The sequence below is a fragment of the Pteropus medius genome, unplaced genomic scaffold, assembly GCF_902729225.1.
Source record: "Pteropus medius unplaced genomic scaffold, Ma_sr-lr_union100, whole genome shotgun sequence".
Classification (NCBI taxonomy): Eukaryota; Metazoa; Chordata; class Mammalia; order Chiroptera; family Pteropodidae; genus Pteropus; species Pteropus medius.
In genome coordinates, this window is record NW_024355990.1 from 3,030,065 (window position 1) to 3,057,296 (window position 27,232).

At 64.3% G+C, this 27,232-nt stretch overlaps 2 protein-coding genes across 15 annotated transcripts; one reads left to right on the forward strand and one right to left on the reverse strand.

The window, feature by feature from the left end:
• Positions 1-957: 957 nt before the first annotated feature.
• TMC8 (transmembrane channel like 8) lies at positions 958-13,483 on the reverse strand. Of its 10 annotated transcripts, none has more exons than XM_039859636.1 (17): positions 12,626-12,700; positions 9,910-9,975; positions 9,149-9,365; positions 8,848-8,996; positions 8,297-8,446; positions 7,949-8,031; positions 7,310-7,446; positions 6,827-6,974; positions 6,277-6,447; positions 5,888-6,027; positions 4,677-4,800; positions 4,243-4,340; positions 3,879-4,062; positions 3,591-3,721; positions 3,343-3,501; positions 2,831-2,909; positions 958-2,329 (listed from the first exon to the last, which is right to left on the reverse strand). In XM_039859636.1, exons 3-17 carry the CDS (start codon positions 9,304-9,306, stop codon positions 2,129-2,131), a joined length of 2,112 nt encoding a protein of 703 aa, XP_039715570.1. In that variant the 5' UTR covers positions 9,307-9,365; positions 9,910-9,975; positions 12,626-12,700; the 3' UTR covers positions 958-2,128. The 10 variants fall into 10 exon arrangements, with proteins under 10 accessions (XP_039715570.1, XP_039715568.1, XP_039715562.1 ...); XM_039859634.1 differs by having other exon boundaries at positions 958-2,347; positions 9,149-9,456; positions 12,626-12,682; XM_039859628.1 differs by lacking the exon at positions 9,149-9,365 and having other exon boundaries at positions 958-2,347; positions 12,626-13,464.
• Positions 12,088-25,348, forward strand: TMC6 (transmembrane channel like 6). 5 transcript variants are annotated; one of them, XM_039859639.1, is made up of 22 exons: positions 12,088-12,183; positions 13,763-13,877; positions 14,026-14,168; positions 14,316-14,443; positions 14,626-14,721; positions 15,039-15,197; positions 16,561-16,666; positions 16,811-16,907; positions 17,138-17,395; positions 17,651-17,841; positions 18,969-19,113; positions 19,797-19,952; positions 20,419-20,570; positions 20,668-20,749; positions 20,950-21,047; positions 21,628-21,720; positions 21,978-22,053; positions 22,832-22,965; positions 23,101-23,277; positions 23,386-23,464; positions 24,351-24,418; positions 24,771-24,921. In XM_039859639.1, the coding sequence occupies exons 3-22, from the start codon at positions 14,113-14,115 to the stop codon at positions 24,841-24,843; spliced, it is 2,424 nt and encodes an 807-aa protein (XP_039715573.1). In that variant the 5' UTR covers positions 12,088-12,183; positions 13,763-13,877; positions 14,026-14,112; the 3' UTR covers positions 24,844-24,921. The 5 variants fall into 5 exon arrangements, with proteins under 5 accessions (XP_039715573.1, XP_039715575.1, XP_039715572.1 ...); XM_039859641.1 differs by lacking the exons at positions 13,763-13,877; positions 24,771-24,921 and adding an exon at positions 25,122-25,348; XM_039859638.1 differs by lacking the exon at positions 13,763-13,877.
• Positions 25,349-27,232: the final 1,884 nt, after the last annotated feature.

The window sequence follows — 27,232 nt, forward strand, 5'->3', positions numbered from 1 at the left end:
TCGCCTACAAAAGGTCATCCAAGCCCATGGCACACCCCATAGGTGAGCTGGTCCACCCTCGCTCTGACTGTCCCCACGCACCCACAGCCCAGGCCAGGGGCCGCAGGCCCCAGTCTCCCAGCCCAGCCCCGCTCGGCCCATCCCCACACCTTTGCTCAGGCTGTTCCTTCTGCCTCCTCCTCCCGTCCGAATCCTCCCTTCTTCCCTGCTAGTCACGTGCTCCATGACACCTCCTGCTGGAAGGGGTGGTCCAGCCTCTGAGCCTCCTGCCCCCAGGTCGTCTTGCCGGGCAGTCGTGATCATGGGGGCCTCAGGTCTCTCCCACCTGGCTCTCTTAGACCGACGACCAGATTGCAGTGGGCCATGCCCACAATGCAAGTAAGGACGCCCACTGGGACACTTTAAATAATGGCTGACTTAGTCTTCACAGCCACTCAGGAGGGTGGTGCCAGCCCCACGCCAAGGCTGTGCCCAGAATGCGAGTTCGCCGCCTTCCCCACAGCCTCCAAGCTTGTTTGCTCCCTCACAGCTCCCCGGGAGGGCGCCTGGCCTCGCACCTGGCTGGTTCTCAGTAAACATCCCCCAGAAGGACACGAGGCGGTCGGAAGAGGACCTAGATGGTGCTGGGCAGTGGTTCTCCCACGGCGGCGCCCTTCAGCATCCCCCCAGGGGCTCAGCTGCTGGCCCTCCCCTTAGAGTTTCTGATCCAGTCCAGGCTGGGGCCTGAGAATCTGCATCTCTAACAAGCTCCCAGGTGATGCTGACGCTGCTGGTCGGGGACCACACTTTGGCCCTAAGTTGCTAATTATCACCACGCATCCCCTTCCTGTCGGCCAGGCTGGCTGCCCTGCCCAGACGGAGCACCGAGCTCTCTTCCCCTTGTAGGCTCAATGCCAGCCCCAGAATAGGGCCCCCACGTGTTGACAGCCTGATGGGTCTTGTGATGCTGGGCGCTGGGCGAGCGAGAGAACCAAGCCTTTAATGACCATAGGAAGCCTCCGGCCCGAGGGCGGTGGGCCAGAGCTGCCCAGACACTGCGTCTGGGCCTGAAACCCAGCCAGGCGCTGGGCCCCTGGTAGAGACGTCCGGAGGCTCCTCCTGACCCTCCCTCCTGATAATTCTTTAGACCAGTTCTCAATCCCGGCTGCAGGTAAGTCACCTGGGGCTGCAGAAAGCCCCGATGCTTGGCTGCTGACTGCGCCTAGGTCAGTCTATCAGAGTCACTGGCCCGGGGCCAGCTTCTGACAGCTTCTCGGGTGTTCTCCAATGCTGAGTTCCATGGATTTAATCACTGCAGCTTTGGGCCAGAGGCTTCAAAAAGGAAGCTTCCACAGGCTTAGGAACCTTGGACCCAGTCTTAGATGGCACCCCAGCCTCGCCCACCTCCTGGTGGAACATCTTCACCCCCACTCTTCCTCAAGGCTGGCTCGGCGAGGGGTACAGAGAGGGTGGAAGGACCGTTCCTGCGGAAGGCATGGTGAGGGGCCTCTTTCTGCTCTCCCGAGACCAGTCCCTTTTTGATGCGGGGTTGCTGGCTTAGAGCGCAAGGCTGTGAGGAATCTTGCTGAGAGGCCAGCTGGATCCGCCCTTACCCAGATTCAGGTGAGCCCCATAAGCCCCTGAAGTCAAGCTGGGGGATCGCTGCTGAGCAGTGTGGCTCTGGAACCAAGGGCCTGGGGTTCAGATGCGGGCTCTGCCGCTTGAAGACTGCCCCTCTGTGGGTCTCCGCTGTCTCACGTGTTTGGAAGACATACCAGGAGGTTTGTGGGGCACGGCACAGGTAGCACACAGCAAGCCCCCAGTGCAGGTTTGCTCTGTGGCCAGGTGGGGCGGCCTCCAGATCTTATGATGGCACCACTCACAGTAAATGATTTCTGAGCACTCCCAATGGATATATATTTATAAATTGTATTCAGGGGTTACTATACTAATAAATTATATACATTATAAAACATTCAACAGAAACAAATTTTCAAGGAATGAGATAAAAGTGTAAACACAAGTTCCCACCTTTTCTTCCTGCTGCCCTTGGGTGTGTGAACCCCGCTTTGGGGCGCCCACTGAGAGTAGCGGGGGTCACCAGGGCGCAGGAGCGTGGGGGCTGCCCTGGGCAGAGGCGGAGTCGGTGCTACTGATCCGCACCGCTGGGGAAGCGGAATCTACAGGCGGGATCCGCGAGGGGGCGCCCCGGCCTGGGGGGCCGGGAGGCCGGGGAGCCCGGGCATGGGGATCCCGGGCAGAAGGATCGCGGGCGCGGAGAAAGAGCGTGAGGCGACTCTGGTAGCAGCCGCGACAGGTGTTCCACCAGGTGCCACTTCTCCTGGACTTGCTGCAGCAGAGCGAGCGGCTGGTTAACAGAGGCGCCTCCTCCCACGAGCCGGCCGCGGTGAAGCGGTCAGCTCCCCAGCTGCAGCTCAGCGGCCCGCGGCCCGCGGCTCGCCCCCTGCCCCAGGCCCCGCCCCCACGCAAGGCCCCGCCCCCGCCAGAGGCCACGCCCACCGGGTTCTCCCGCTAAACCAGAGGCCATGCCCCCTCCAGGTCCCGCGCCAGGTCCGAGGCCCTCAGGGAGGCCACGCCCCGCAAGGGCCAGTCCACCCCCAGGAGGATCCAGCAAGGTCCCGTCCACGCCCTCAGACCAAGGCCATACTCCTGCGAAACCCTTGTCGCCAAGTCTAAGGCGCTATTCCTGCGTATGGTTCCCGGCCCGAGGCCACGCCTAGAGCCCATCCTGTGTCTCCACCATCCCCGCTTTTACCCCCGGCCGAGACCACACTCCCGGACAGCGTCTCGCCCGCAGTGGGCGACTCCTTCCAGCTCAGATGACACTCACCCACACCAGCTGCTTCCGGAGTCCCTGGATGGCCCTCGCGTTGGCCTGGGACTGCGAGACGCACACGGTCAGGACGAGGCTTTGGACAGATGGGAACCCAAGGTCAGTCACCCCACTACTTCCTCCCTCCCCACCAAGTCTTTTAAAAACGCCTCCTGGGGTCTCTCTCTGCCTGCGTTCGCAGACACTGCTTTCTCTCCGTCCTTCTTCCCGTGGACGCTCAGCCTCCCCTCCTCTCAATGGCAACAAAGATAACGCTGCAGGTTCGCAGAGCATCTGCACCAGGCACTGTGCTTCCCCAGCGGTCAGGTCAGGGGCCGGCTTTGCGGGTGAGGCCCTGAGGGGGCTGCCCAGGGCCACGGGGGGAACCCCCAGGCCACCTGCCTTGGCGCCCCTGCCTCCCTGGGCTCCCCTTGTCTGGCTCCCAGATCCCATGAGGTGGGGTGCCCATGGAAGGAAGGACCCCTCCCCCCAAGCTGCCCCTCCCTTGGCCCCTGCTGTCCTAGAAGAACCTGAGCAGGATGAGGAGGGGAAAGCTGAAGGCACGGGAGCCCAGGTAGTGGAGGGCGCGCTGGCCAGAGGGTGGCAGCCGGAGGGCCACCAGCTCTGGGACCACCTGCCAGGGGGCCGAGTAGTTGGCGAAGAGGCCACAGTCCCAGGAGGAGTGGATGCTGTGGAGAAAGGGCCGGCGTGTGCTGGCATCAGGGACCCAGTGAGGAGCTGCCCGCCCGCCAGCCTCCAGCCCCTCCACTGCCCTCACCTGCTGACCACGTAGCCCAGAGGCACGGTGGCCAGAAGCAGGCCCAGGATGAGCACCAGCTGGAAGAAGAAGGTGGAGCTGGAGGCACGGAATCGTCTGGGGGACACCTTGGAGTTCTTGAGGAGAGTGTACTGGGGAGCAACAACAGTGGGGGTGTCAGCCCCGCATGCAGATGCCAAGGAGTCCGAGGCCCAGGGAGGTGGCGCTGAGCAGGGGAGGCGGCAGGGGCAGGACGTGAGCCCCACCCAGGTACAGCCCTGCTCCCCACCCCAGCCCGGGAGCCTGCACCTTCTTGATGTAGAAGGTGAGGAAGATGAAGATGCTGTTGAGCAGGGGCAGCAGGGGGCAGTAGAAGAGACCCATCCAGGTGATGGTCTGCCCCGCCACTATGTCCAGCACGTTCTTGGGCACCAGGAACTCCTCCCGGTCCAACCAGGCCCAGAACCGGCCTGAGAATCGCTCCACCAGCAGCCTAGGGGCAAGAAGTGTCCAGGGACCACCATCCGGGAGGACGTGTGGACCACACCCATCACGGTCATAGGCCCTCCCACTCTCACACGGACCCGCATGGGAACTGCTCACCCTCGGCTGTGGCCACTGGCCATCCCCAGACATGCCCAGGCTCCCCCCATGGTGTCCCCACGTGGCTCACTTCCTAGGCAGGCTGACGAAGAAGGCGAAGGCCACGGTGAGCAGGAAGTTGAAGATGCTCAGCCGGTACAGCTCCTCCCCGACTGCGTTCTCCCAGCACTGGTGCAGAGGGGCCTGTCACTGTCCACAGTCCCAGCCGCCCCTCGCCCACCCGCTGGGGGGGTCTCTGTGGCACAGGAGCCTTGCCCGGAGTTTGGGATGATTGCTAAGCTAAAACCCAGGTTTCGAGGGTAAGATCTGAGCAGGAAAACCCCACAGCTGGGAGCACCACCCTCCAGGGCGCAGTGTGGTGTGGATGGCGCCCCTGGTGGTGGGCTGCGGTGTGGCAGCTCTGCCCATGGCCTCTCCCTGCGGTGAGACCTGGGGAGGGACAAGGGGTTCAAAGGGGCAGGGAGGGGCACAGAAGGGACAGACTCTGATGGAGCCATGAGCCACCTGGTAGTCACAGGCGTTGTAGCCGTAGGACTCACAGCTGGTGGTGTTTCTGCCGATGCACAGTATGGTCTGGCCCAGCGAGAAGGAGAACATCCCCAGGCTGGCCAGCTTCAGCACCACGCACCTGGGGGCAGAGGCTGTGTCAGGGCCGAGGCCCCAGGCACGTGGGCTTGCTCTACCCGGGATACAGGTGTGGCTGATACCTGAGCAAGATCGTGTCTTGCCCAGGCCCAGCCCCTCTGAATCCACAGCCCAGCTCCTTCCAACCTGTTCCATCCACGACAATGTTCCCCAGAATCTTGGTCTCCAGATGACTCATGGGAGAAGGGTTCTGTTTTTAAATCAGTCTGCGAAACACTGCACAGTCCAGGTGTCCTCCCCGTATACCCGATGGACCTTTAATGTCCTCTGGCGGGTGAGCTCTTCCTGTCTCCTACCGCCTGGTACTTGCGCTGCCTCGGAAACCACCGACGCGTGCACGCGCACGCCCGCATCACACGAGCAGGCGGCCAACCCGACACCATGGCACACACGTGGCATCTAAGTGCATGCTTTTCAATGCTGACGCCTAGCAGGCTGTTGACAGGGGCTGTCAGTCGAAGGAGGCTGGGAGGCAGGGGTGCAGGGGGCAGCAGATGGAGAGCAAAGCTGGGCTGGAGCTCAGGGGGCGCAGAGGGTCTGTGGGTCCGAGACAGGACCCTGGCTTGGAGAGGGGACACGGAGCAGAGCGCGGGGCAGAGGAGGGCTTGCGTGTGAGCCTCCATGCAGCAGGTGTGGCGAGCTTGACCTTGGCTGAGGGATTGGTCCCTGAGAACCTCAGTTTCCTCATATGTCCAATGGGGAAGTGAGGATGGTCCCGCTTCACAGGTCATGTGAGGGTTGTCAGGGTAACGAGTGTAAGCCCTCAGGCATGTGGGAACTGTGTGCATCCCACGCTCCTGGTTCCCCTGAGGGTGTGAAGCTGGTTCCCCACACCCTCTGGCAAAACCGTCACTGGCCCCCCTCAGTGGCCAGCACTTGGTCCAGACTGCTAACTTTCTTTGGCCGGAGGGGCCTGGAGTGCCCCCAACAGGGCCAACCTGCCCTCCCTTGCTTGGCACCCCTGGTGCCAGGAGACAACCAAGACGGGCAGCCGGACAGCTCCTCACGTGCCTCTGAGTCCTCCCTGCCTTCCCCTCCCTCCCGCCTGTCACCCAGGAGGTGGCGCTCACCACATAAGGGTGAGGTTGACTTCAGTGTTGGGAGAGTAGTTCTCCAGCTGGACCAGGAACGTGAACAGCAGAGGACCCAGAAAGTTGACCAGAGAGATGACTCCGGGGGGGAGGTACTGGAGCAGCACGAACAGGGCCTCCTGCAGGGATGAGCAGGGGTGTCCGTGGGCTGGAAGGCCCTCAGAAGCACCCCCTAAAATCCTGTGCACCCCCTAAAATCCAACTCTAGGTGGGCCCTGCATCTGGAAGGCCATGGACTATGGCAGCATTGCAGTGGGCAATGTCCACAGGTAAGGCCAGCTCGATCTGGCTGTGACCGTGGGCAAATTGCTTTAACCTCTCTAAACCTCAGGCTGGAATTAAATGAATGAGTGTCAGTTGCCTGGCACCTCCTTGTTGTCCTGTGAGTACTTGGTGGCCCAGAAGATGGCGCTGATGGCCCCAACCACCAGGACCCCAATGAGGAAGTTGACCCGCAGGTAGGTGAGCAGGTGGCACGCTCTCTGGGCCCGGGTCTGCTGCTGCACCCGCAGGAAGCGACGCCCCTCCTCCAGCTCCACCTGTCGTGGGAGTGGAGGCAGAGGCGGGTTAGGGCTGGGCCAGGCTGGGTGGTGCACGGAAGGGGGTGCTGTCCAACAGGTCGAGACCCTGGTCAGTGGGTGCGGGAGACAGGCTGCCAGCACTTAGACAGGGTTTGGATGACACGGGGCAGGGACAGGCCCGGGAGTGGCCGGTGGTGTCCTACAGACCACGCTCTCCTCGCACTGTGCAGGTGAGCGCTCACATCTACAGCCGCTGCCTCCAGCTGTAGTACCTGGTGTGCATGCATGTGTGCACACACTCACACTCACATGCACGTGCACACACACCGTATACCCTCATATACGGTTACACTCGGCACATTTACGCACACATACTCACGTAGGCCCTCGCACGCACCTTGAACTCATTGCTGATCTCGTGCTTTTTGATGCTGCTCGCTTCTTTCCCCTGGATACAGAAGTCCCAGGAGGAGAAGACCTTGGCACTGAGAGGCGTCCTGTAGTGCTGGCCCAGGAACAGCTTCTGGGGCAGCCCCTTCACCATCCTGGAGGGGTGGGAGGCCAGGGCCTGTGGGGGCGGGGCACCTCCCGCTTGCCAGCCTCAGCCGTGGCTGGGCCCTGGGTCTGGGGCGGGAAGCCCCTGGCAGTCCCAGGGGCAGGCTTTGGCCACGGCCTCAGTGGGGGGTGGGGAAACAGGGGCAGTGGCCCTTGTCCCTGAGGTCTGCAGTTGGTGACACAAAATTTGGACCCTGGAAGCACCCATGAGCCTTAACGAGTAGGGGCCAGGGCCCTCTTGCCACCGTATGGAGGTACCATGCCAACGGAGGGGTGAGAGGGAAGACCCCCCGGACGCATGTGGAAACATGGGCCGCGCTCTCACCGCTGCAGAGTCCCACAGAAGCAGAGGAGCAGGCAGGCCAGCGGGCTCAGGAGGTAGGCCAGGCGGATGCTGTATGCCGAGCCGTCCTCCGGCCCGGCCCGGTACGCTCCGTAAAAGAGGTAGGTGTTGCTGAAGGCCTGGGGACGTGGATGGTGACAACTGAGTGCGAGTCCCTGCCAGGCTGTGTGCCGAGAGCTCTCCACGTATCAACGCATGAACTCCCACAATAACACCATCGGGAAGGGGTACGAGTACCCCTATTTCACAGAGGCACCAAGGGTTTTGGCGACTTGCCCAAGGCCACAGTTTTGAGGGAGACAGGACTGGAACACGGAGTCTGCACGGTAACCGCTAAGTTGCTTCCCAGGATGAGGGTGAGGTGATATCCTGGAGGCCTGGACCCTTGTGCCCTCTTGTCCGTGGTATCCCCACCCCACTGGGCCCTGAAGGTTGTGGGCACCTGTCCATGGGCCTGGGCTGTGCAGTGGCCTCACCTTCTTTCTGACCCCATCACTGGCCTGGCCAGCTTATCTGTGTAAGACTGTCTCCCTAGAAGCCGAAATGTTCTTGGAGAGGTGGGGTCCTCTTAGACTGGGTCCCCAGCCCTCCTGGCCCACAGCTGGGACAGAGCCCACTCACCCTGCCAGTTAAGACATTCCAAAGTTGGTTGTGGAAACTGGGAACACCAGTCTGGGGCTGGGTGCCACCAGGGCACCAGAGGGCTATTGGGAGGGAGAGAGGGCCAGTAAGGAAAGACCCCCAGGCCTGGGTGAGGCTCTGCCCCTACCCACTGCTGGCCCTCGACCCCACAGAGGCCCGAGCACGGCCCTGGGGCTGGGCCACCGGGCGTACCGTGCAAAGGGCTTGGGCGGGTTGAGTCCCCGGCCGGACCCAGGCAGGAGGCCCAGGCAGGACACAGAGGCTCAGGGCTGTGACTGCACTCCGAGCTCTGGATCGGGGCAGGGTGCGGGCAGGCCAGGCACTCACTGAAGTTAAGGGCAGGGCCTGGGTCAGGGGGCCGGAGCCAGACCAAGGGCAGCAGGACGGAGCCGGAGGTCAGAAGCAGGGTCAGCAGGTTGAGCAGTAACAGGAAGCGAAGGAAGGTGAAGTAGGACTGGATCCCAGTGCCGAAGAGGCCTGCGGGGCAACCGCGGGCGGGTTAGGGCAGCTATGAGCCACCCTGCGGAGACTCAGGGCTGACCCGCCCAGTGGCCTGTGGGCGACCAGTCCCATGGGACGGGTTTCAGGGTCGACTGACCAACCCAATGGGGTGTGTGTGACCAGGCTCATGGGACTGGTTTCAGGGTCGTGTCCTAGAGGCCTAACAGTACCTTTGACAGCCACCAGAGGGTGCTGTCACCCACCACAGTTTGTGCCGGGACTATGGGGAGGAAGGAGGGCTGTGTGCGGGGAAGGGGGGTGGGGGCTGGCGGGAATGCAGCGGGGCAATGGCAAGCGGGATGATGCCCTCCTCTTTATTCTAAACAGGACATTGAGAGCCCAGAGAGGGGAGGTGGGAGCTGGGGTGCAGGTCCTACCCCCGATCTCGTAGAGCGCCCCCTCCCAGAGCCCAAAGCCCTGGGCTAGCTGCTGCGCCGTCTCCTCCAGGCTCCGTTTTGCAGTCCGCCCCCTGCGCCGCCACCGCCGCCAGTATGGGGTCTTCACCCCCTCGGGCTCCCGCAGCTGCCTGGTATGGGGTGGCGATGGGGGCGCCCCTGAGTCACCCACCATGCCCACCCGCCAGGCAGGGTCTTCCGCCCCCCATCCAACTGGCGCACCCTTGCAGCGCTCCCCCATCCCCACCGCGGCCTGGGCCGGGGCCGGCGCCCGGGCACCCACCGGAGGAAGCGCCTGTCCACCATGGCGTAGGGCAGCGTGCGCACCGGCGCCTGGGAGGAGCACAGCCGCTCCATCTCCGACTCCCACAGCTCCTCGCCCGCCGGCTCCCCCGGCTCCCCCGGGGCCTGCCCGGACTGCACGGACCACTGCCGCAGCATCTCTGCTGGGGGGCGGGGGGCTGCGGGGCGCCTGCTGCTCGAGCCTCAAGGTCTTGGCCCTGGCACGCCCGGAAGCGAAGAGAAAGATCTGACCTCAGTCCGCATCTATCTCCCAAAGTAACACGTGGCCAGGGGCCTCAGCCTCCCCATCTGTAAAATGGGGGTGGAGTCCAGAGGTCGCGGAAAGATGGGTCCCTCCCTCACAGCCAAAGCCGAGGCACCCAGGGCCCAAGGCTTGCTTCGTCCCACCCCCACCTGCCACCTGTGGCCCAGGCCTTCCAGTCACCCTTCCGCCACAGACAGTTCTCGCTCTTTTCTGCGGCCGATTCTCCCTTCGGAGGGCTCCCTGTCCGGAACCCACAGTTCCTAGGCTCTGGCCTCCCGCAGCGCCCCGCGTCTGGGCGTGCTGGGACCCCCTTCTGTTTCCTATCTTGTGGTCTGGCCCTCAGCATTGGGTTCGCGGCGCCCGGCCAGGGGACCCCAGACCAAGAGGCGCGGCTACAGCCCAGGCCCTGGGAAGTGGACAAAGGGACCCCTCGGCCTCAAGTCTGTCTCCTATCCCCTCACGCTCTGCCTCTTCCCCCGACTCTGCACCCCGCTCACCTGGGGACAAGGGAACAAGCGCCGGGAGGAGACCCTCTGCAATCCGCTCCCTTACTCCAGGCAGGGCTGTGAGGGAGCAGAGAGGAGGGGTCACATGACAGGAACCCCAGCTTCCCCCGCCCCGCGGTCTCCTCCGGTTCCACTCCTCTGCCCCCACCTCTGGCAGCTTCCTCCGCTCTCCCTCCACCGAGCCCGCACTTCCTGCGAGCGTGGAGCGTGGGGCGAAGGCGGGCAGGTGAGGTGCGCGCAGCTCAGCCTCCCCGCTGCGCGCCGGGCGGGGGTCGGCCCTTCCCCTCCCCGTGTGGGACCCCGGTGGGCCGCGCGGGGCTCGGGCCGGCTCCTGCTGCTGCTTTGCAGCCCCCAGGGGCCGCGCGGTGGCAGTTCGGTGCCCCGAGTCGGGGCTGCGAGCGCGCGCTCGCCTGGGCCCGCCCCCTTCCCCAGGGGGGAGCCTGACCCCGCGGGGCCGCGGGGCCGCGGGGCCCTGGCCCTGGCCCTTTATCTGCCGGTTGCCGGTGGCCCTGGCTCTGCTGGGAGGGCGCGATAGTAACTTAATGGGTGGGTGCCATCCCATCGGGCTGAGTTATTTCTTAACTTCCCGCCTTGGCCGGTGACAAAGGCCCAGGCATAGCGCCTGGGCCATGGTGAGCGCTGAGGGGTGGACTCCATCCACGCCGGCCCAGTTAAGACGTTTAGGAGTCAGTCATCTCCGCCATTTCTCCTGGGACCCCCCCGGGAGGCCGCCAGGGCCTGCCTTTCTCCTCAGGTCAGCGTCACCTAATGGCTGAGCTCCAGTGGCTTTCCTCCCTCCCTTCCTGGCCTGGCGTCTGGTTTCCAGGGCCCTCTATGCCAGGCCCCGAGCTGGGGGCTGCTGCTGAGCACTCCGTGGGCTCAGAGTTGGGGGAGTGGGGACAGGCGGGCAAGTGTACATGGTAAGTGCTCCAACGGGGCTCAATCCAGGAAGGCTCCCCGGAAGAGGTGACCTTCAATTTGGGCCTGGGGTCATGCAAGTCTGAGGAGGCTGGAGCATGGGTATGCCTGGAGGCCATGAACGGTGGGAGGAGAGGCAGGGCCTGGGCCTCCATGTCCATGCCGAGGTGCCTGGTGCCATGAGCCAGCCTGAGACCACTCACCTGAGGGCCACACTGACAGCTGCAAAACAGCCTCCACTCCGGCCCCTCCCTCTCCGTCCAGCCGTAGTCCCAGGACCCCTTTCCCCCCGCGACATGCATCACGGGTCTTCACTGGGGCCTCCTGGCTTTGCCCACCCGTTTCCCCACCTGCGGGCCTCTCCTGGCCTGCCTTCCCGTTCGCTTTCAGCCTGCCCGCCTCGCACGGCTCCTCCCAACCAGGAAAGCTCTCCCGACCCACTTTCTAGGATCCACGGGGGCCTCTCCTCTGGCCTTCTGCCAGGCTTTCTCGAAGTCAGGCTTCTCAGCAGTCACCAGGTGGACAAGACAAGACTCACGCCCTGGCAGATGACAGCTGGAGGCCCCTTGACCTCACGGCCTCCTCCCACCCGTGAACTAGAGACCTCCGTGCCCACCTCCCTGGCTTGTGGGGAACAGCAGGAAACTGCAGTGGGGACAGGCACAAAGTGGCACTCTCTTCCATTTTGCCCTCCCCTCCCCACCTAGCACGCAGGAAGTGCCAGAGCTCCGCCTGCTGGCCGCAGAAGCCACGCCCAGATCGGGAGGGGGAGCACAGCCGGCCTGGGGGCGTGTTTGTCAGTGGGCAGCTGAGCTGGAGGAACGGATTACCTAATCTGGTGTTGCAAGGCGCCGTTTCAGTGGGCTTTGGCAGCACCCCGTTATCATAATCACCCTGGGAAACGGACGGGTCTGTAATTATTGTCCCATTTGAAACTTGGGGAAACTGAGTCCCATAGAAATTGGGGGTCTCACCGGAGGATTGGAAGAGACCTAGACACTCGGGCCTTTTGGGTGTGAGAGGGCGTCAAAGTTGGCAGGGAGAGGGCGCAGTCACCCGAGGGCTTGGGAGCAGGGATGGGGTGCGCCCATGGGCCAAGCCAGATCATGTGATGCTTGAGGCCCGTCACCGTGTGGGCCGGGCTGGGCAGTGCAGCTCCTCCCTCTGGCCCCGCCTGGCCCGCCAAGTTCACAGGTCACCTCCTGGGCCCTTGGTCACTCCCTCTCCCTGACCCCGAGGTCCCTCCCCCAGGTGGTGGAGCCCAGACCACAGTTCCCGATGGCCTTTTCCGGGGACCAGTGAGCTGCTCCAGGGCGTGCAGGGCCCCTCCTACCCAGTGCCTCCCAGGTAAGCAGCCGGATCTAGGTGCTGTTCCAGGCGGGGCAGGGGCCTGGGGCCGGGGGCGGTGCCATGTCCTCCCCAGCCTTTCCCTGCAGCCCGGCAGCTCCACCCACTCTGAATTCCTTTGGGCCCCTGGTGCCACTGGGCAGTGAGTACCCTCCCTGGGTTCTCCAGGACGTCCTGGGGTTTGAGCCTCTCGGGAGGGGTGGGGGCGGGGAGGCTGGGTCTCCCAGGCCGGTCCCACTAACAGCAACTGGGGTGGTGGGAGACTGGCCGGCAGGGGTCCAGGGGCTCCCAGAGTTGCCGCAGCCCCTAGGCTACGAGGCTGGGCCGTGGCTTGTCCTGGGCAGCAGCCGATCCTAGGAGACTGGCTACTGGCCGAGGCGGGGTTCCCGGGAAGGGCCCCACCCTGCCCCTTCCCACCTGGCTTTGGGCTCAGGAAACTCACCCGACCTGCCCCGGCCTGGAGTAGGGTGCCAGGGCGCCAGGTAGCAGCTGGAAGTAAGGCCTGGGCAGTGCCCAGGTGCCAGCGCCCAGGTGGGCCCAGGCGAGCCCCCATCCCCGGGGAAGGCAGCCCGCAGCCCAGGCCGTAACCACTGAGCTCCTGGGCCCTCCTCCTCCCATCCGCACTCCTGCCCGCCTCCTCGTTTGGAGAGGGGTGGTTCCAGGTTTGGGAGGGAGTGTCCCAAGGGACTGCAGCTCTAGGGACAGGATTGGGGAACGCGCCATCGGCCCCACCTCCGGCCACTTTCCCAGATCAGGCAGAGGGCAGAATGCACCGCGGCCCCATCTCTCCGCGGTTCCCACGCGGCCCTCCTGCTCGAGAGGGGAAGGGTCTTGGAGCGCGTGCTGACTGGGCTCAGAGACTGGACAGCCAGACCCTCCATAGCGAGGACGCTGTCTGGGCATAGTCTCAGCAGGACCTGCTGTCTGGGCACCCCACCCTCACCCAAGAAAGCCCCCTTGAGCTGAGCCAAGTCTCCTGAGTGCTGACTTCCCTGGGGGGAGGGGAGAGAGGACGGGACAGGGCTGACCAAGGGCTGGGCCCCAGCCGCACTGGGACAGGGCTCTGCAGGGTCAGCTGGTGGCTCGGGGAGTGTCACCCGCACCCCCGCCCCACCCCACTCTCACGGGGTGAAGAGACCAGACAAGGCCACCCTCGTTCCAGTTGTTCTGGGTGACAATGGCAGAGCCTTCTGCTCAGACAAAGCTGGACAAAGGCAGCCTGTTCAGTGCCCAGCCCCTCCCCCCAGCCAGCTGCCCTGCCCGGCCTCGGTGGAATGTAGAGGATTCAGTCTGCTGAGAACCGGACCTTGCAGCACCGGGCGGCAGCCACCGCTTTGTGTGTGCGTGTTGGGATGCCGGGTGGGGACACAGCGAGAGGCGGCCGTCCCGTTCTGCCGGCCTGGTTGGGGGGGTGAGGATTTCCTGTGAGAGGAAGCACCGCCTTGAGGTTACAGAGTGGACACAGGGAAGGTCTCAGAGCTGCCTTGACCTTTCTTGCCAAGAGGGTGGAGTCCCTGGGGCAGAACCCTGGGGACGGAGGGCCGTGTCCACAGTACCCCACCCCTTCCCAATTTCCCAGGGACTGGCGCCACCGAGCAGACCTTGGGAACTGCCCAGACCCCACTCCCTAACTTCTCTCCCTCCATCATCCTTTCCTGGGCACTGGGCTGCCAGTCCCTCCGTTCTGGCGTGAGGTTTATTTGGGGCCATTCACCTGCCTGCGTGTTTGGCTATGGATGGGGGGCAGGGTGGGGCTCAGGCAGCCTGGGCTGTGAGTGGCGCCTCCCACGGTCCCCAGGGAGAGGGCGGTTTAATGGGGTGCAGCGCTCCCTGTCTCGTCAGATGGGCATCGGGAGGCTTCGGAGGCTGCCTGTGCCCCGGCTCTGAGCTGCTCCAGGTCTGCAGACTGGCTGGGTGTGGGCAGTGGACATGGCCCAGCCACCGGCCTTTGTCCTCAATGTCCCTGAGACCCCGGAGGACCCAGAGTAAGTGCTCTGGGGCTGGGGGGTTGCAGGACTGGGATGTTTTGCACCCCCGGGAGAGGATGGTGGGGCCATGGCCTCGTGGAAGGGCAGGCTGCTGGGCTGGACTGGATCAGCTGCTGCCCGAACTCCCGCCCCTGTTCCTCCCAGCCCCTGGGACGAGGGTGAAATGCACCACTCCTTCCGCGAGCTCATCCAGGAGCAGAGCCAGTGCGTGGCGGAGGAGGGGCTGGAGCTGCAGCCCAGGGGGCCGGGGGCTGGTGCCCTGGCGGCCTCAGGTGAGCCTGCCTGTCCCAGGCTGGGTGCTGGGCTGCTGTGGGCAGGGCACCGAGCCTTCTCGGCCTCTCAGGAGGCCCTTCCCGGCAGTCTGCAGGCCTGGGATAGGGATGGGGGCAGGGTGGGGGAGATGGCTGGCCAGCCGTGTCCCTGGGACCTCTGGACAAGTCTTTGTGCTGTGCAGGCAGTGACCACCAGGCCCTGCTGGGGCCCGAGGGTGCCGTGGTGCACAGCACGGCCACGCTCCGCATCTTGGCCAGCATGCCCAGTCGCACCATCGGTGAGTGGGACCCTCTGCCCTTGGCCCTGGTGTCAGCCCCAGGCTGTGGGCTGGGCCAGGGTTTCGGTGTGGGGGGGTGGTCTGTGTCCCTCTGAGCCAGGGGAGGCCCGGTGCGGCCCGTGCAGCCTCACTGGGTTCTAAAAACAACGCCAGGGTCATCAGGTCACAGGGATAAAAATAGGCCTCTTGGGACCCAGTGCTGTCTGCGGCCTCTTAGAAAGGACCATCCCTGGGTCCTGAAGGGGGTGCAGCCGCTGCCTCCCGGTGACAGGGAAGGCGGGGCTGGGCCACCCTGACCGGCGGCTCCCGCTCCGCAGGCCGCAGCCGAGGCGCCATCATCTCCCAGTACTACAACCGCACGCTGAGGCTGCGGCACGGGGCCAGCCGGCCTCAGCTGGCCGACCTGGGGCGCTCGGCCCGGCCCAGCCTCCGGCTGTACGACCTGGAGCTGGACTCCACAGCCCTGCAGGAGGAGGGTGAGTGAGCAGGCGGGCGCCGGAGTGTCTGTGGGGCAGTCGGGCTGGCCGGGACGAGGGGCCGGGGTGCAGCAGACCCACGGAACCCGCCCCCAGCCGGTGCCTGAGGCCCCCAGCGGGGAGGTCCCTTGGTGGGGGGCGGCGAGGGGGAGGGCTGGCTTTGTGTCCCTGCCACTGGGGCCTTTGGGGCCGTAAAGGGTTTGGCTCTGGCACGCAGGTGGTCATTAGTGTGTGTTCACGCACTGCACGATGCCACGGTCTCGGCCTTGGGACGTGGTGGTGGTAGGCAGGCCCATTTGGGCGCTTATGCAGCGTATTGTCTGCCCAGTGAAATAGCCAGGAACCAAAGAGACAGAGAAGGGGATGATTAATGACCAAATTAAGGCGACTAAGGAAGAGCATCACGGGACTCTCTAGCCTAGAGAGAGCCAGGGAGGCTTCCTGGAGGAAGTGCCACTAGAGCCGATGGAGTATGGGCAAAGGTCCTGAGGTGGGAGCATGCCTGGGTTTTCTGGGCCACACGGAGGCCAGTGTTGGGGGGCCGGGGAGCAGGGAGAGAGGTTGAGGGAGAGAGAAGGGCCTGGTCTCATAGGTTGGCTTAGGCAGTCTCTGACACGCCCCTCCTGGCTATGCCCTTTGGACTCTGGCCTCCCCAGTCTGTGTACTTTCTTGGGGTCCTGCCTCTGTTACCCCACCCCCAGTTTGCCCAAGGCCCTCAGCTGCTGGGGGACGGAGCAGTGCAGGGTAGCATGGCCTCTGGGATCAGGGTGAATGTCCTAGAGTTACTCTATAAGCTGGGCCGGGTGTCAACTTTCTGGGTGTCATTTCTTATCTGCGAAACTGGGGTTGAAGCAGCTCGCCCCCCTCAGGGTGGCCATAAAGATGAAAAGAGGTGCGAGTGAGCACCTCGGTTTTCACCCAGCTCCCCCATGTCCTGCCCTTCCACACTCACCCCACAAGGGCTGGATGGTGGGAAGCGGGGTGGGGACGGGGTGAGGCTGAGGCCCCATCTCTGCTGAGCAAGGGTGGGCGGGGCTCAGGTCAGGGGGGTCGGAGCAAGGTGCTTGTGGGGGGGGCCCAGGAGCAGAGTGGGTGTAGGAGCGGGGTGTCGGGAGGGTGTTGGGACGTCAGTGGCGCTGGTTCGGGGCTGGAGGTGCGGGAGGACAGCTGGCCGGGTTGTGAGGCAGGGCATCTGGCCTTGGTGGCCCGGGCACAGTGGAGCCGCCTGGGCCTGGCAGGGCAGGCGGAGGCCGGTGCTGGGGTGGGGCAGTGGCCGGCCCGTGCCGGGTCACAGTGGGGTCCAGGGTCTGACCGCAGCGGAGGGAGGCTGCAAGGACCCGACGGCTGCCTTGTCCTTCTGCAGAGAAGCGGGTCCTCCTGGTGAAGGAGCTGCAGGGCCTGACGGGGGCCCAGCGGGACCACATGCTCCGGGGGATGCCCCTGAACCTGGCCGAGAAGCGCTGCCTGCGGTCAGTGCCTGCCAGCCTTGGTGGCCCTGAGACCCATCCCCTCCTGGGCTGGGCGGTGGGCGAGAACGGCCCTGAGCTTGTGGGGTGGTCTCACGGGGCTGGGCACCCCCCTGGTCCAGCCCTGACGCTGCCCCCGCCCCGCAGGGAGGAGACCTTGACCCTGAGGGGGAAGTGGAGGGGCCAGCACGGCCGTCGCGGGCGCCTTTCCTGCTATAGCCGGCTCCGATATGCCTGTGTCCTGGTAGGCGCCCCACTTTGGGCTGAGGTGGGGGGTGGCCCCCTTCTTTCCTCTACTGTCCTGCTCGTGGGGTCCCCTAGCCTTTGGCCTAGATCTGGGGCCGCGAATGCCCCCTTCGCCTAGCCGCGCCCCCGCCACTGCGCCCTGCACCTGCATGCTAGGCTCGGGGGTGTCTGCTCGGGGCACCCCCCATGGGCCTCACCCGCACGACCTTCCTGTCCCTGCCCCCACAGGCCGGGCGCGACCTGGGGCTGGGGCTGCTGGCGGGGCTGCAGGCCCTGGCGCCGTGGCGCTACGCCCTGAAGCGCATCGGCGGCCAGTTCGGCTCCAGCGTGCTGTCCTACTTCCTCTTCCTCAAGACGCTGCTGGCCTTCAACGCGCTCCTGCTGCTGCCGCTGCTGGCCTTCATCGTGGGCGTGCAGGCCGCCTTCCCGCCGGCGCACCCCGGCTCTGTCCGCGCCTTCACCGGCCTGGAGCTGCTCACAGGCGGGGTGCGGCCCGGCCGGGGGCGGGGGCATCGCGCGGGGCGGGCACCCTCTTGTCCCAGCCTCCCCAGGGAGACCGTGTCCGTGCCCCGTGCTGTGCTACAGTCAGCTCTCCTGATGTCCGTGGGACCCCGGGAGGGCCAAGGCCCTTTGTCTACCTGTGTCATCCTCACTGCCCCCGCCCTGGCCCTCCCCCGCAGCCTGACGGGGGCTCAGGGGTGGGAGGGAGGGTCCCTGACCAGGCTGGGCCTCCCCTCGCAGGGCCGCTTCACCGACACCGTCATGTACTACGGCTACTATAGCAACGCCACGCTGAACCAGCTGTGCGCCCCTCCGCCCGACGGTGGCCAGTGCGCCCCCGAGGAGGGTGGTCTGCCCTATAACATGCCCCTGGCCTACCTCTTCACTGTGGGCGTAGCTTTCTTTATCACCTGCATCACCCTGGTGTACAGGTAAGGGCCATTCCCCCATGTGACCCTGACGCTGAGCACCACTGATCCATCCGCCTGTCCATCACTCCACCCATCACGCCATCCATCCTCCCATCCACCCACCCATCCATCCATCCATTCATCCATCACTCTACCTACTGGATCCATCCATCCATCCATCCATCATCCATAAATCAAATCATCCATGGATCCATCATCCATCCATCTATCCATCCATTCATTCATCCATCACTCCATCATCCCATCATCCATATCCTCTGCCATCTATGATCCATCCATCAGCTGGCTATTCATTCATCTGTCACCATTTATTCAACCATCCATGCATAGATCCTTCTTCCTTCCTTCCTTCCTTCCTTCCTTCCTTCTTCAGCCATGTTCTTCATTACATGCTTCATTCCCTCCCTCCCTCCTCCCTCCCTCCCTCCCTCCCCTCCCTCCTCCCCTCCCTCCCTCTTCCTTCCCTTCCTTCCTTCCTTCCTTCCTTCCTTCCTTCCTTCCCTCCTTCCTCCTTCCTTCCTTCTGTCCTCCCATCCACCCACAGACATTTGCTGTGCTCAGCTCAGGGCAGGAAGGTAGATGAGCATCATGCCTGTCCTTGAGGAGCTGGCTGTCTAGGGGAGCAGACAGACAGTGAGGAGGCTGGGGAGACCCAGCAGCCCTGGGTGGTTGCCCAGGTATTACGGAGCACGGGGGTGGAGTCAGGCTGCCTTTCAGGAGAGGTGGCCCGTGCCCAGAGTGGGAGCTTAAATGAGGATGGGCAGAGAAGGAGAGGAAGGTTCTCTGGTTATCAGGAGAGGCAGTGCAAAGGCCTTGAGCTGAGCCAGCATCTTCTGCAGCCATGTCTGGGTGGGAGGCCGCTGGCCATGTCGGTGGCCAGTCTTATAGCCACTTGTGGCTGGCGGGCACCATATTGGACAGGGCTGATCTAGAGTGGCCAGTGGTCCACACCAGGAGGCCGAGAGCTGGGCCGGAGGAGAGGCATGGGGCACGGTAGTGGGCTGAGCAGCGCCAGGGCGTCTCCTGGGAGGCACGGGGTTTCGGCTGCAGAGTGTCCCCGAGTCTTCTCCCCGGCCTCTGCGCCTCACCCCCGACGTCATCACTCCCCCCGGCTCCGTTCCTCACAGCATGTCCCGCTCTTTTGGGGAGAGCTACCGGGTGGGCAGCACCTTGGGGGCCCACGCCATCACCGTTTTCTGCTGCTGGGACCACAAGGTGACCCAGAAGTGGGCCTCCCGCCTACAGCACGACAACATCAGAACCCACCTGAAGGTGAGCCGGCCCGGCCTGAGTCGCCGGCACACCAGCTGGGCCCGCTCGGCCCCCACCGTCCTGGCCCCGGGTCCACCGAGAACCGAACAGCCAGAGAGGATTGGGTTCGGGAGTTCCCGTGCCCTCTGGTCCCCAGCGGTATCAGGCCCCAGGGGCTCCAGCTGGCGCCCCCTCCCGCTGGCCACGGCTGCCCTGGTAGTGGCTGTTAAACTCCCGCTGCAAGCGACAGGGCCGAGGCTCAGACACCCGGTCGCTCGCCCGAGGCCGCGGGACGGCCGGGCGGCTGAGCCAGGCCTCCTGCAAAGTCCCCTGCCTTCCCCGGGTTCGACTCGTGTGGCGGGGGAGGCTGCCTCAGGGAGATCCCAGGGAGCCTTGGGGGTCCTGGTCAGGAGGCTGGGCTGGGAGGGGGCGGGTAGGGGAGGCTGGCGTTGGACTCAGGCTGTAGACACAGCCGCGGGCTGGTGGGGATGGAGGGCAGGACGTGGCCTTGGGTCCCGGTCCTGTGCTCGCTCTGTGCCTGGAGACAGGGCTCCAGAGCTGGCACAGGGACAGGCAGTGGCACTGGGGCGGGTGGGAGGCCACTCCTCGGTCCCGCCAAGCTTCCCTGTGTGTCTGCTCTGTGTCCGTGAGTTTGCACGTCTGCGTGGGGCCGGGCTGCACAGTGACGGTCACCGTCCCCACAGGAGCTGCTGGCCGAGTGGCAGCTGCGGCAAGGCTCTCGGAGCGTGTGCGGGCGGCTGCGGCAGGTGGCCGTGCTGGTGGCCGTGTGGCTGCTGTGCCTGGGCATCACGTTCGGCTGCACGGTGGCTGTCTACGCCTTCTCTGAGCTCACGATCGAGGTGAGGGGCTGAGGCGGGCAGCCTGGGGGTTCGGACTCCCGCTTGGTTAGAATGGGCCCCCAGTGACCCCAGTGACCCCGTGACCGGGCACCGCCTGGGGAAGTGGGCTGCTGCCCTGCCCACTGCACGGGCCTGGGAGCCAGGGTCCCAGTGCCCCTCGGGAGCCCAGTTCTTTGTCCCCCCTCCGTCTGTCTCACACTCTCCCCTGTTCTTTTTTTCTCTGTTTCCCTCTTCGTTTTGTGACACCTGTGGCCCACCCCGCCCCCTTCCTGTGTGGTTTGAACTTGAAGCCTGGGGTGGATGTATCTTGGGGGAGGGAGGTGCTGCCTGCCAGTTCCGCCCCCTCCTTCCGCTCTGGGACTCCTCCCCACGGCCCCCTCCCACCCCCAGGCCCCAGCGGTGGCTCTGGCCCTGGCCCTGTGCGTGGGGGTGTGTGGTGACCGCTGCCCCTCCCCCACCCCATTAGAGCCCGGTGTCTGCCGAGCGTGAGGGGGCGCAGCTGGCTCTGCCCCTGGTGGTCTGCCTCCTCAACCTGGGGGCTCCCTACCTGTACCGCTGCCTGGCCGCCCTGGAGCGGCATGAGTCCCCAGTGCTGGAGGTGTATGTGGCCATCTGCAGGTGTGTGGCTGGGCGGGGCTGGCTGGGGGCTTCCTGGAGTGCATCCTCTGTCCCCAAGGCACCCCTTTCTCAGCCTCCATGCCCCCGCCTTCCACAGGAACCTCATCCTCAAAATGGTCATCTTGGGGATTCTTTGCTACCACTGGCTGGGCCGCCGGGTGGGCACCCTGAAGGACCAGGTGAGGGAGGCCTGGATGGTGCTGGGGGAGGCCGTCCTGGTCCCGGGCTGTGGGTGTGGGGTGACCCTCACAGCAGTCTCCCATGCCAGCCTCGCCTGACTTCATCTGGCCTGCAGGCCGATTGGAGGCCCCCGGGTGGGCCGGGCGAGCAGGGTGGGTGGGGGCGTGGGGGGCAGGGGCTGAAGCCTGGTCTGCGTCAGTGTTGGGAGAACTTCGTGGGCCAGGAGCTGTACCGGCTCATGGTGATGGACTTCCTCTTCACGCTGCTGGACACGCTCTTCGGCGAGCTGGTGTGGAGGTGAGGCCCTCTGGGAGCGCGTGCCCTGCCCTGCCCTCACCTCCGGGGCACCTGGGCCCCGCCTCCCTCAGAAGGGCTCAGAGCATCCTCACTCGCGTGGCAGGGGAGGCCACCTGGGAGGTTTTTCAGCTGTAAATCTCCACCCACACCAGCGTTTGCAAAAGATCATTACGTTCAAAAGATCAAAAAAGGTCACGAGGAAAACACGGGACAGGATGTAACCTATTTTTAGGCGGGAGGGAAGGCAGGTAGGAGGGCGGGAGAAAGGAACAGGTGCATGCAGCCCCTCTGGGTGCCAGCGGTGCAGGCGCTTTTTATTTCATTTTTGTTTCCTTTGAGGACGTGGATTTAATAACGTAGGTTTTTAAAGTGCAGAGCGTGTTTACACCTGGGTGTATCTGTGCGTGCTTAGAGAACGGGCCCCCCGCCCTTAACATCGGCTGGGCGCGCGATGTGGGGTGGGCAGGGACGTGAGCCTGGCATGCGGGCCGCCCTCGGAGGGTGCCTGCCTTCTGGGGTTAGGGACGGGGTGGCTCTCCGGGACCAGCCCTCCTGAGTGACTCAGGCTCCTCTGCCCCAGGCTCATCTCTGAGAAGCAACTCAAGAGGGGGAAGCCTGAGTTTGACATCGCCCGGAATGTTCTGGAACTGATTTACGGGCAGACCCTAACCTGGTGAGCATCTTCCACTGCCCCCACCCCGCCGTGGGACCCTAGCGAAGCCCAGCCCTGGGGTCCTGGGGCGGCTGGGCCCTGACCCCTCCTCTCCCGGGGCACCCAGCCCACGGCCACACTTGCCGTACCCGAACCCAGCCTGGCCCTTGGGTGCAGAGCGGCGGGCGCGGGGCAGCTCCCTCCGCGGGGCGCAGAGCCGCACGGGGGTCATGGCCCCACCTCTGGACTGCAGCACCCCCCTCTCCACCGTCCCCCAGGCTGGGGGTTCTCTTCTCGCCCCTGCTCCCCGCCATGCAGATCATCAAGCTGCTGCTGCTTTTCTACGTCAAGAAGGTAAAGTGCCCGCTGGGCCCCGTGAGGGCAGCGGGGCCTTGGGCGCCTGGGGGGCGTGGGCAGCCCGGGTGGGCCACTCAGCTGGCAGACCTGGAGCCCAGGGACGTGGCCCGAGTGGCATGAGGCTGGCAGCCCAGGGCCTCCCTCTGGGGTCAGTCCCCTGACCCCAGATCATCCCGCTGGGTCAGTTGTCGTTCCTGGTTGCCCGTGTGCTGGGCTTGGGGCTGGGGACCTGGGAGACACTCTGGGCCTCAGGCCCTCCGGCCGTGGGAAGTGCCCTTGGTCTTCTGTCCTCAGTCGGGGTGCTCGGTGGTGAGAACCAGGCTTATCTCCCTGGCCCTCCATTCCCTCGTTTCTACAATGGGGACAGTGCCCCAGAGGAAATGGCCAGAGATGGCATTTGTAAAGCGCTGAGCACAGTGCCTGGCCTAGCAAAGACCTCTGTCAGTGGAGGTGGCTGTTAGTACCAACCCCTCTGAGTGACCCCAGACCCTGTCAGTACCAACCCCTCTGAGTGACCCTTCCCCGTGTGCCTCCGTTTCCCCTCTGTAAACCAGGCCTCGGCCTAGCTGTCTGTCCAACCTTTGAGCTCAGGTACTAAGAGCGCCTGCCTGCCTCTTCCCGTCTGCCCCCGTCCTGTGGTGGGGGAGCCCCATCCTGTCCTGGGGTCTCCACTCAGGCCCCGCCCAGCCTCCCCTCTCCTCCCTCATGGGGGCCACACCAAGACTGGGAAGTGGGGTGTGGCAGGGCAGTGGCAGAGCAGAGCCTTTGTCCCCAGATGAGCCTGATGGCCAACTGCCAGGCGCCCCGCAGGCCCTGGCTGGCCTGCCACATGAGCACCGTCTTCATCTCGCTGCTCTGCTTCCCCTCCTTCCTGGGCGCTGCCATCTTCCTCTGCTACGCCGTCTGGCAGTGAGTGGGCGCTGGCTTCTGGGGGCAGGGGGGATTCGCCCCAGGATTCGGGGAGGGGCTGCCCGGAGGGGTCTGGGTAGGGCTGAGGCTGGCGGCCGAGGTGTGGGGTAATGTGGAGGCTGCCTCTTCCCGCAGGGTGAAGCCCTCGAGCCTCTGCGGCCCCTTCCGGACCCTGGACACCATGTATGAGGCCGGCAAGGTGTGGGTGCGACGCCTGGAGAAGGCAGGCCCCAGAGTCTCCTGGCTGCCCTGGATCCACCGATACCTGGTGGAGAATACTTTCCCCATCTACCTGGTGTCGGCCCTGCTGCTGTGAGTGGATCCGGCGGGGCTCTGGAGGACCAGCCCGCACGGCCCCCGGCCCGCCGTCCCCTCCCCCCGCTCCTGCAGGGCCCAGCCGTGACCGCCTGTCTCCCACAGGGCAGTCATCTACCTCAACATCCAGGTGGTCAAGGGCCAGCGGAAGGTCATCTGCCTCCTCAAGGAGCAGATCAGCAACGTGAGTGCCCCTCTCGCAGCCTCCGCCCTCCGGGGGCTGCCTGCTGGCTCACCCCGAAGCGCCCGCCGCACCTCCTCCCGCCCCTTGCGCCTGGGCTGTCGAAAGGGTTTGTTTGCTGAGCGAGTCACATCAGTTACCATGTCTCGTTCTCGTGGTTAGTGGTAAGCCGGTAGGATGGGGCCCCAGTGGGGAAACGTGGCATTTTGGGGTGCATGGCCCCGTGTGAGTGCGGAAGGTCTCGTGAGGATTTTTGAGCTACGAAGCGGCTTTTGGGCTGCCTGGGGCACCCAGGTCAGAACATGAACCCCGTTCAGTGCCCTCACTTTGCAAACAGGTAGAGGAAGGTTAAAGCGGGAGGGGACTGGACACGTTTTTCCGAGGTGTGCTGCAGTTTGTCGTGAATGAGGGAGGGGCAGGGGGGCCGGTGGGCCCGGAGCCCCGGATCTCTGCTGGTCCGAAGCTGGTTCTGGAGGCCCCACCCCGAGAGGCTGCCTGGCCAGCCCTGTGATAGATTTTTATCCTCCTTTTATCCACGATGAGTCTGAGGTTAGAGAGCAGGTGATTTGTCCAAGGCAGAGTTAGCAAGCAGCAGGGCCCGTGTTCAAATGAGCGAGCCTGGCTCTGGGGCCCTGGCCGTGCCGGCGGGCGCATTTCCCTTTTCCCCGTGGCCACTGGGGAGCACAGATGCGTACATATGCCCACTGCGCCGCCTGGGTTTTCCTTGTCCTTGCTTCCGTACCTCTTCGCCCCTTCTTTAAACTTTTTGCGCTCGTGATGTTGAATACGTGTGAGCTCCCCCAACTGCATTCCGGAACAGGGCGGTTCTGGATGGACAGACAGATGGACAATGTCTATGCTCATATCCTGTGTGTTCTGGTGTTTCTAGGAAGGGGAAGACAAAATCTTCTTAATCAACCAGCTTCACTCTGTCTACGAGAGGAAGGACAGGGGCAGGTGAGGGGTCGTGGTCACTCCGTGGACAGGTGTGGATGGAGGAGGACAGGGGCTGGACACTGGGGTTCCTCCCCCCGGTTTTGTGTGGAGTTGGGGGTGGGTGGCCCTCAGCCTCTCAGAATGCCCCTGCCCCGCTTTCCCACCTTCCCCCCTCAGGTGTGTGGGGCCTTTGAAGGAGGACAATGGCTAATTCGGGGGGGAAGGACACAACAGTCATGGAAAGGCTTCGGCCCGGCCGGGTCTCATGGCCGCTCATGGCCTTCCCTCCTCGCCTCTCTGCCCTTCTTTCTGTATAAGTCGGGGACCAGCCCGGCTGGTCCTTCTCACCTCCATGCTCCCCCTTCTTCCCAAGGGGTGAACAGCTCCACAATACCACTCGGCCGTGGCCGCCCCAGGCCCACGGGGAATCGCTTCTCACCCCTTAACTCGGTCGCTGCGGTTAAGCCCAGGGTGAGGAAGGCAAGTGCGGACATCTTTCTGCTCCCTGGACAGACAGACAGACAGGCAAAAACACACCCCCCGAGGCCCGGGGCTCCTCCCGGCCTCCGTCCAGCCTTCTCTCTGGACTCCTGGAAGCCTGACTGTGGCTCCTGAGGAAGGCTGCTGGGCGTCTGGCCTCGGCCCGGATCGAGGGACGACCGTTGGGGTCCTCAGCCTCCCGTGTGGGCGACGTGCTGCTCTCGCTGACTTCCCTTTCTGGCAGGGCTGGTCGAACCCAGGAGGCTGCGATGCCCCTGAATCTGCTCACAGGTGATCAAGACGCCTGGTAGGACAGCGATGGGGCTGACAGGCCTGGCGGCCCTGCCTCTGCTCACCAGCTCGTCCTGTGTCACCCTTGGTTCCCACGGCCCTGCAGGCACAGACGCCGACCTGGGATCACACTGGCCTGCCTGTGACTCTATTTATTCTGATTAAATGTTTTGCAAAGTGGGCCCGCCTCCTGCAGCCCTGTGGGCCACCTCTGGGCCGAGGTCGTGGGAGCCTCCGCCTCTTGCATGTGCAGCTGCTTCAGCTCCTTCTGGCTCTTCAAGGCCCTCTCCTTGCCACTCGAAGGGCCCCACATCTTCACCAAGCACCCCGGAGATGCTCTGTGGGCGTCCCTGGGTGCCCCAGCTGTTTTGGTGCTGACAATCTGGGGCTCCCATGTTGAGTGCAGGGCGCCCTCTGCTGGTCAAGCCCTAGATGGCAGGATAAACATGTCCCAGCCTGAACACAGCCCCTGACTAGCAGGAGCCCTGGGGACCACCCAGGCAGGCAGGAACAACTTAGGGGCATGTCCAGGATGACAAAGTCAGCAGCAGTGATGCTTTAGTGGTCACTGGGGCAGGGTGGAGGGGAGAGGGCAAAATTAGGGAGAGGGGCAGGGGGGAGTGGCGTTTCAGTTGCAAAGGGGCCACGGGGAGAAGAGCCTGCCAGGCAGAGGGGCAGCTGGCACCCATGTGGGGACAGGAGCGGGCTCGGCTTCCTGTGGCTGCCGGGGAGTGGGGAGTGACCCCTGGTCCCTACAGGCCGGGTTTGAGTTGCCCAAGGGTGCAGGGAGGAGGGGTGAGGCTGTCGAAGCCCCGGTGTTTGATGGTGTTTGATGGCTCTGTCGGGGAAGGAGGGTCACAGTGGTGGTGGCTCCGCCCTCATCTCAGAGGGGAGCTGGGAAGAGCAAAGCTCCGGAGGGCCAGGTCGGACCTGCAGTGGAGACATCGCTGCCATCGGCAGTGCCCAGGCTGGGCCCGTGCTCACCCCAAACCGCCCCTTTTCGAGGACAGCGCTCGGGGGGGTGCTTTGTGTCTGGCAGACGTCCAGGGGCAGATGCCGTCCACTAACATGGCCCTGGAGGCCCATCTGCATCCACTCGACTTCTGCAGGAGGGAGGACGGCACTTGGTGCCCGACAGATCAGGATCCCTGGGCTTGTGGCCGACCCCAGCCAGCTGGTGCTTAGGAACCTCTGCAAGTAGCTGGCACTGATCCTGGGCGGCCACTCTGGGCTGTGCCTCTGGGCATAAGGGCCGCAGGGTGAAGTTGAGTGGACAGCCCAGGAAGTGCGCAACTGACCTGGGGGTCTCTGGGCCAGACCCATCTAGATGCGTTCCTCAAAACGGTCACAGATGTGCTTTTGGATGGATGGACACTAACTGACCTCTTCCCTTTTGATGTGGCCTCACCATCAGCCCACTTCACCTGCCTCACAATAACTGTGAGGGCAGGAAGAGCCACTATGACAAGCAGTGACAGGCCTGCCTGGGACGCGCTGCAGATTTCTCGTGCGACGGTCAGTCACTGCCTCGGGCACTGATCTGGGCATGGCTGTGAAGACACTCTGTAGGTGCATTTAACACCTACAGTCATCTCTCATGACTGTAGGGGATCATCTCTCACGATGTGGGGCGGCCTCATCCGATCATACGAAAGATGGAAACTGGGTTTTCTGGAGGAGATATTCTGCCTCCAGACCGCAGCACCTCCTCTTGCCTGAGGCTGCAGCCTGCGGGCCCGGTCTGCGGACAGGACTCCCAGCCCCACTGCCGTCCAGTCGGTCCTGTGCCCAGCACACACCTGTGCCCCCGTCGGCGCTGCTTCTGATGCATGCGTGGCCTCGGGATCCTCCGGCTGGAACATCTCGCCCCGTTCCTTCCATGATGGAGGCCCTGGGAGGCTGAGCCTCAGCTGTGGACTCACGTGGGCCTGGGTTCTGACCCTTGTGAGCTGGTGGCCTCGAGCATCTTCTGTAACCTCAAGGGGCTGTTGGAGCAAATGACACAACTATGCAGTGCTCGGCACCATGCCTGGCACACAGTTTCGCTAAAAACAAAACAAAAAC